General features: G+C 26.6%; 1 protein-coding gene across 3 annotated transcripts; it reads left to right on the top strand.

Moving 5' to 3' along the window:
* The first annotated feature begins 2759 nt into the window (after positions 1 to 2759).
* Positions 2760 to 8703, top strand: LOC129897854 (MADS-box protein JOINTLESS). 3 transcript variants are annotated; one of them, XM_055973064.1, is made up of 8 exons: positions 2760 to 3098; positions 5887 to 5965; positions 6077 to 6141; positions 6319 to 6418; positions 6597 to 6638; positions 6872 to 6913; positions 7408 to 7602; positions 8443 to 8703. In XM_055973064.1, the coding sequence occupies exons 1-8, from the start codon at positions 2917 to 2919 to the stop codon at positions 8560 to 8562; spliced, it is 825 nt and encodes a 274-aa protein (XP_055829039.1). In that variant the 5' UTR covers positions 2760 to 2916; the 3' UTR covers positions 8563 to 8703. The 3 variants fall into 3 exon arrangements, with proteins under 3 accessions (XP_055829039.1, XP_055829037.1, XP_055829038.1); XM_055973062.1 differs by having other exon boundaries at positions 2764 to 3098; positions 7408 to 7579; XM_055973063.1 differs by having other exon boundaries at positions 2775 to 3098; positions 7408 to 7598.
* Positions 8704 to 8999: the final 296 nt, after the last annotated feature.

Here is an 8999-nt window from a genome sequence, read left to right as displayed (position 1 = left end):
TTGATTTGTTTCCCACTTTTTAGTTTTGAGTTAATAATAAGAATAGATATTTTCAAATAAGCTTTAGCTAGTTTTAATTACCAATTTACGAGTACTAAGATTTGCATTTGATTTATTTCCCACTTTTTAGTTTTGAGTTAATAACAAGAGTAATTATTTTCAAATAAATTTCAGCTAGATTTAATTACCAATTTATGAGTATCAAGAATGCATCATTTTCTACATGTACAAGAATATCATTTTTTTTAATGGGAAAAGTCAGGGAAGGAAGTAGACAAGAATTTACTCACATTCATATTTAAGTAATTCAATAAATAAGTCATATGTGTTTATATATACTGTGATTAGTATTTCCTCTGTTCTATATTAATTATCAGATTTTTCTTTTATATGTTCCTTACAAAATTATAAATACTTTTTTTATTACTTTTTTTTTATCTCTCTCCAATAAATTACACTTTACTTAAGATCAAAACTAATATCATGATAAAAATAAAATAAAATATTAAGCGGAACTCAGCGGTTGAACATTAATACATGAGAGAGAATTGTCTAAGACCATATAAGAAGTTCATATTTTCATCCCTTCGCTGATATGGGACACCGACACCCCTTCCACCGACACGTTCAGAATTGAACATCTCGAGCGTGAATAGTATAAAATAGAGAAGCTAATCTTATTTCAAGAACATTTAAATAAAAATTAAGATAGTCAATAAAGTGATTAAAATAATTCTTTACTATAGCTTCAAAAGATATTAGTAGGATTTTTATTATCCAAAAGATAACATGTATAACAAATCACAAACATTATATAAAATAAAAAGAGTTGGTTTTGGCTGTCTAGTCCCTAACAAGTTATTTGGAGATAAACTAGGCCCTTGAAATTGAATTGAATAGTGAAAATCTATAGAACAAACTTATTATTTTTTCACTTTTATTTTATGATTGATTGTACTTTTACTTTTTCAGAATACTGTTTATTTTAATATTTTCTTGAATTAGTAAACATACTACAGTGCATCTTTGTTCCCTCCCTTGAGATCATCAAATAGACATAATTCTTTCATTGACACAATGTTCATTTTATATTATTTGACTCCAGTTAATTTAACATAAAAAAAATTTAATTAGAAATATATTTTATTAAATTAATTTTATTAATAATATTTTAAAATTTCATACTTTTTTATTGTTATAACTTTATATAATTATTTAATATTAAAATAATATATATTTTTAAAAAAATTAAAATTCTTTTGATTTTCTAAATTGAACAATTAATATGAAACATCTAATATTTGATTTAGGAGCTAAGTAAAATAAAACACAACGAGTATCTTTTTTTTTTTAAAAAAAGTATTACTCCCTCCTCACACCCACCCCATCCCAGCATGGATGATTAATTTTTTTAACAGATATGCCAACTATAAACACTGTATATATGACTCGGAGAGAGTATTAAGAGATCGTTTAGTAGCTAATAAAGAAGCAACCTATTAATGTATTGGTTTTTGTAAAAGTTGTACAATATTTGTTAGTTAGTTAAAAAATAAATTATTTATAAATAAAATTAATATGACAATTAATTTAAAAAATCGCATAACTAATATATGTATAAGTTTGAAAGAATTGATTTATAATTTTATACGGGAAAAAAATAAAATAAAATAACTAATATCTATATAACCTACAATGGAAGTTTAAAAGAGAAAAGAATCAAATGCTTTTTAAGCCTATCCCTATCTTTTCTTTATTAGAAATTGTAGTGTCTAAATTGGGTGGATTTGATACCTGAATTTGAAATAATACCAAAATTTATGGCCAAATAAGGACTCTTTTTGCTATCCCCAAAGCTTCTTTCTTTTTCTTATTTCCATTCATCTTCCTCTTTCCCCTATAGGGTTTTTATTCTCTTTATTTTGGCAAAAATATTTCCAGCTTTCTCAAAATCTTTTTTCCTTTCTTTAAACCTTCTTTTTGGGGATTGATTCAATTTGCAATCGATAATCTATCTCATTTTCTTTTAGATAATATGATAATATAAATTTTCTAACTTATATGGCAGTGGAAATTAAACTCTCTTTTGTACCATCAGTGTAACATAACTTTTACATTGTTAGATTAACAATCACTATTAATTACTATAAGTAACCATTTGTAAAAAAGTGAGATTAGTACTTTAATTAAGTGCGGCGTTTAAAAAAAAATTAAAAGCTTTTGAAATTTATGGTCTAAAATAATTTTTAAATATTTATATAATTATAAATTATTATATTAAAAATAATTAAGTTATTTCAAAATTTTAAAGTAAAATTCTTTATTAAAACAAATCGTAAAACACAAATCGAGATAGAAAAGTAACTTAATTAGAAAATAAACTTAATTACTAGCTATAACATGTTAAAATGCATTGACCATACATTGTCCTTGTATTAGTAGACAATATTACTCCCTTCACTCTATATTAATAAAAATAATTATCTTAGATTATTTTTTAATTTACAAAATTGTAAAGAATTATTTAAATAAATTTGTGATAATTTTAAAAAATTTCTTAAGAAAATAAATAAGTAATTATTTATGATTTCTCATAAGACGTGTAAAAAAATACGTAACATATTATAAAATTAATCGAAATATACTGAACTAAAAAATTAAATCCTCTTTCTTCTTGCCTTATATATAAGCACACAATCTCTATAATTAGAAAATTTTGCCCATCTCTCACTCACCCCCCAAGCCCCCAACCCCCTCTATATAATTAGGTCATCACACATAGACAACTTCTCACCCCCACAAACATTTCTTTGTATTCTGGTTTATTCCTTGTTACCTCTTTTATAAATTTCCTCTATCCTTGTTAACTCTCTTAGTTCTATTTTTGGAAAATTAAAAAGAAAACCCCTCCTCCTGATGGCTAGAGAGAAAATTCAGATCAAGAAAATAGATAACTCTACAGCAAGACAAGTTACATTTTCAAAGAGAAGAAGAGGGCTTTTCAAGAAAGCTGAAGAACTTTCTGTTCTTTGTGATGCTGATGTTGCTCTCATCATTTTCTCTTCTACTGGAAAATTATTTGATTATTCTAGCTCCAGGTATACTCATCATCTTCTTGATAATAATAGATTGTTTTTTTTTGGTTAATTAGCGTTACAATAACATATTCAATGAAATCTTAGAAGTAATTAATTACGACAACGGCAATAATATATTCAGCCAAAATCATAGAAGCGATATTTGGAAAGGGTGGTATATACGCTGACCTTATACCCTTTTATATTTAGATTGTTTCTGATACATCATCGGCACAAAAAGAAAGTGAAAATCAAAGCAATGATTTTTGGTTAATTAATTATAATAATAATAACATATTGAGTGAAATTCTAGCTAGAAGCTAAGTGAGATCTAGTAGATCTTACTCTTATTTTTGTAGAGTAGAAAGTTAGATTGTTTTCAACGGACTATCGGTTCAAAGAGAAGTGGAAATCAAAGCAATGATTGTTGTTAATTTTTGTGGAAACAATGGAATTTTTTAAATTTTATTTTTTAGATATTTTCAAATGGGTATCTTTAGTTAGTCATGGTTGAGAAGAATCATTTATAATTATAAAATCTTGACTTTATGAGTTTCGAGTTTTTGAAAATATAATTTATTGATTTTTTGATAAATTATTAATAAAAATATAATTTTAATTTAGATACAAATTCAGAAATTGATGTAAAGCTATAGGTTTTGTGGAATTTGTTGGTGAAGTTATAGCTCCACTCTTGTTTGCAAATGGGTGGCTTTAGTTAGTCATGATTGAGAAAAAATGTTGAGAGTAATAATTTTGAGTTATACCTTTTGACTTTTAATAAACATAGTTTATTCGGGTTTTCATGATTTTTTTAATATATTTATTAAGTAGATTTTTAGATATTGATTCAGGGCTTCGATCCAAAACTATTAGATTATGCCGAATTCGCAAGGCTTTGCAAATTTCTTCTATATAATTTAATATATGTACACCGATAATATTATCAATATAGTTACTATTTTGTTATAGTTGTTAAGTTACTATTTTTGTCAAGTTAATTACTTATTAATGACATAATTTTCACAATGATTGCCACATAACATAAATACTTTCCATATTTAGCAGCTAGCTAAGAAACCCACCTCATAAAACTTTCTATTTTGTGCCATATATTAACTCTTTTTTGAGGTAATAATTAATGGGAGAAACTTGAATTTTGTAGTTTTGCATAAAAAAATCAAGGCATTAATGACTCAAATATTTTAAAAAATAAAAATAAAAAAAGAGAATACTCAAAAATATAAAGACAAAATGAGTGGTGTTGGAAGTAGTGAGTAGTTGAGGGGTTATAAGAATTGATGCAGTTTAGATTCTCTAAAAATATTGTTGCATCATATCGAATTCTTTAAAAATAAATGAATTTTTATGATTCGACGGATTCACTAAAGATAGTCAAAGAAAACAACTTTCTTTGGATAAAACTATGTAATTTTCCACCCAATGACATTATTGAAAAATCAATAGAATATAAGTAATAATTTTATTTATGAAGTATAAGTATTGTGCACTATCAGTGTATAGAAATGTTGCACTATTATATTAAATTAACTTGTAACCAGGGATAATTTTTTATTATAAGCCTGATATAATAATATAAAAAATTGAGTAATAATCCATTATAATTAGTTAAATTGAAATAATAGTGGATTTTTTTTAATATAACTGTATGTAATTTAAATTCTTAATCTTTTTATTATCTACAAAAAAAGGAATAAAATTAGCTGGATATTTTTATCGAAAGGGCCACCATATCTTATCTGCTTCAGAAAGGCAATAATATCATATCTTATAAAATAATAAAAATGAAAACTAATTATTTATGGTGGATAGGACAATCCCCTTTTCAATAGGGAAAAAAGAAGCATATTTTAGGAATTTTCTATATGCTTTGATATTTTGGATTGTTGTATGGTATAGATAAAAAGGAACAAATTTGATGAGCTATTCTTTTTGAGGTTATTGTGTAGTGTATATGACAAATTGTTTTTTCATTCTCATTCGATAAGAATGATCGTTTTTGGATTCTCTCACTTTGAATATGCGATAAAATATCACACTTTGGATATATGCGCAATACATTCTTTACCAAAGGGATTACATTTTTAGATTGAGCCTCAAGAGTTGTTGTTTAGGTGAAACAATAATTACTATCCTTCCATAACTGTTGGCGGTATATAAGTAAACATTAAGATAACATGCAGAAGAAAAGCTGGAACTCTAGTTACGGATTCGATAGAATCCATAACTTTGTCAAAAAGTTCACTGAATAAGTAGATTATTTAGCATTTTTGTCATCCACTTATTTATCATGTAGAAAAATCCTTGATACTTGAGCTTGTTGAGTGTTTCATGTCGGTTGAGCAATTAACCTATTGTCCCTTTATATGATCTTGGATAACTTTGTATCCCATAAGCTAATTAATTTCGAAGCTAAATAAGTTGATAGGCCTCTACTCGTGCGAGGGAAGAGGTGTTAACTATCCCACATTAGCGGTGGAATGAGTTGTATTCTTGTCGGTTTTGAGAATTATTTCTTCTTTTGAGATTAAGTTAGACTTGAGGTTAATTTTCTTAACAAAGATTACATCAACATCTATTAAGTTCTTTAACGTCGTGCTCATGTCCCATACATATTGGATCGATGTGAACGTATACATATTTCAATGAGTTCAACATTTATGTATCAATATCCTACATAAAAAAAACTTATACCGTCATGATCAATCACGTAAAAGATAACTATATATAATTGTCCAATTCGAAGATTTACCTGAGATCTTAAATTTCTCTTCTTTTTTCCATGAAGCATGCAACAAATTCTTGAGAGGCGTGATTTGCATTCCAAGAATCTGGAAAAATTGGATCAACCATCACTTGAACTTCAAGTAATTATTTTCTTAATCCATTTATTTAAGCCTTAATTACCTCTTTAATTAGTTTTTATAATTTTTGGATGTTTTTTTAAAACAAAAATATTTTGTTTATACTGTTTGCAGCTTGTAGAGAATAGCAATTACTCCAGACTAAGTAAGGAAATTTCTGAGAAAAGTCATCTTTTAAGGTATATCCATAGTTTGAAATCTACTGTATAAATTCTTACTGCTTCATTTAAGTTCAGCTCATAGCATTATCACGTACGTTAAGTAAAAGTAAAAAGAGAGAAAAATTTAAATACATATAAATAAATTACAATAATAATAATAATAAAAGATCTCTAACAAGTAGCATCGGTTAACAGGCAAATGAGGGGAGAAGAACTTCAAGGACTAAATATTGAAGAGTTGCAACAATTGGAGAGGTCTCTTGAAACTGGATTAAGCCGCGTCATAGAGAGAAAGGTCGGAATTTAATTTATATATACTGACATTGTAAATTATACTTGTATTATCAATATAATTTTTATACTTGTATTATCAATATAATTTAATCCGTCGTAACAAGATATTATTCAACCCCCCCCCCCCCCCCCTTTTTTTTTTTAATTATCTTACACAACTTGCTTTATTCGTATATCAGGGTGATAAAATAATGAAAGAGATCCACCAACTCCAACAAAAGGTCAGGAACAATATCTTTTAAGCTATGTTGTTTGGACTCTTTAAAAATGTCAACATCTTTATGTTGGATTTTTAAAAATAATGTATTTTTGGAGAATCCAACATGAATGCAACATCGAAAGTGAAGAGTCTGTGCAACTTAGCATTTAAGTGATTCAATAGTATAAAATTTTTATATGGTAATTTTATTTGGTTTTCGTGAGGCTGAAAATTGAAATTGTGAAAAATCAACAGGGCATGCTACTAATGGAAGAAAACGAAAAATTGAGGCAACAGGTATTTTTTATTATTATTTATTTTTTTACGGAAAAGTAGGTGAGATTAAAAAAATTCAGTGTTCCACAAAAAATTCGAATGGTAATTTGATTCTTTTTAATTAAAGATCTCGAATTTGAGCTTCTTGAAATAAAAAAAATAATCTTTGATGATAAACGTTTTTTCTTTAAATGATCCTTCCATTGCATGAATCCAAATTAATCGTGGCTAGAAGGAGAACACCGCGCACCAAGCACTATTGTCATTTTTGAATAAATAGAATCTTTCACTCCAGATTAATTAAAAGCAAATTACCATTCCAAAGTCCAATATTGGAGCATTGAAATATTTTAATTACTGGAATTCTAGAATTCGAGTCCTTGAAATGAAAAATAATCTTGATAGTGAATATATATTTTTTAAAATAGATCTTATATATATTGCATTAATCGCGAGTCCAATAATTAAGTACTTATATGTTGTTGCTAATATGTAATTATTATTTTTTGTTGTAGGTTGTGGAGGTATCTAATAATAATAATAATAATAATGGATACAAACAGCCAACAGTAGTAGCATTTGAATCAGAAAATGGATTTAATAATAATTCAGAAGGACAATCATCTGAATCAGTCACAAATCCATGTAACTCTACTGGTCCTCCTCCTCAAGATGATGACAGTTCTGGTACTTCTCTCAAATTGGGGTTAGTACTTTAATCTTTCAAATTTTCTTATTGTAACTTTGCTAATTTCTTGTTAACTTGTCGTTTAATACGGGAGATAAGGAATAACTAATTTTAAGATTAATTTTAGAATGAGTATATTTCATATTTGATTGAAAAAAATCACAGTATAATTTATTCTGAAAGTAGTTATTCCGGATTGTGGTGTTATTTTTATCCACCTAAGGGTGGTATACTAATTTCGAAAAAACTAATCCCGAGATAATTATTCTCGGGATAACTTGTTCCTCAACCAAACAAGTCTTGATTGTATAAAAAATCATTAGTCAATATGTTATTAGTACACGGTCCTCAAGGTATAAATAAAATTACATACATATTACTCTTTTCAAATCGCACTTGCGAAATTACATTTAATGATATTTTTTTGTTGTACATTATTGGTGTAACTTAACCGACTACAAGATGTATATACGATGCCGAGCTACAACACAAGTTAGGAGTTTAATCGAATCAGTAATTAGGTTCAAATTCGATATTTGAGTGTTAAGAAATTTATTTAATATTTAATATCAATGCTAGAAGTTGACATACAGGCTTAACTGAATTCAATAATTTTAGTTCATGTCTTGTATTTATATTTAGAAATTCATTAAATATGTTTAAAAAATTTAATTCAGAACTTAGTTACTAACACATAATGTTGCTATCTTAAAATTTAGACCCCATTAAATTTAAATTTTGATTCTGCCTCTGAATATACATCATTATGTGCTAAATTTATTATACATAAACTTAAAATTCTAAATCCATCCCCGTTTTATATATGTATATGCATATTCATCTTTGTCTTTTTTTATTTCAGGCTACCTTACTCAGGGTGAAGGAACAAAAAGCAAGGTGTGGCTATTTTTGTATGTTATCGGATAAAGGAGGAAAAAAATTAGTACTGACTACTAATTATTATATTAGTATGTCCGATTAATGTAAAAGCTAACCCCAAGAATTTCATATTATGTATGTAAATGGTGTATTAATCCCATGTATTGACCTCTCTTATTTTATATAATATTATGATAAGTATCTAGTAGGTTAATTAATTAGCATCAATAATCTTTTGATTGAACATGTCAACTTGTAAATAAACAAGGGCTAAATTATTTGCTTTTTTTTGGTTGCAAAATTTGATTCTATCAGTAATTTCATTTATTGACAAATACAGTTATTAGATGTTAGATTAAGAAGATAAATTTTGTTTAAAAGTTTATAATATTTACTTAGCACTAATATATTGAACTTGTCCAATTTATTGAAAAATCTAAAAATATTATTTATAAAACTATCATTGCCATTACTATCCACTAAATAAAACAAGTTCGAATGAACTAATTAATGAGAGGAAATACACTTCAGTTGGTATAT

This window comes from Solanum dulcamara, chromosome 1 (assembly GCF_947179165.1).
Source record: "Solanum dulcamara chromosome 1, daSolDulc1.2, whole genome shotgun sequence".
NCBI classification, from domain to species: domain Eukaryota; kingdom Viridiplantae; phylum Streptophyta; class Magnoliopsida; order Solanales; family Solanaceae; genus Solanum; species Solanum dulcamara.
Note: the sequence above shows the minus strand (reverse complement) of the source record. Positions and strands in the feature narration are given on the sequence as shown.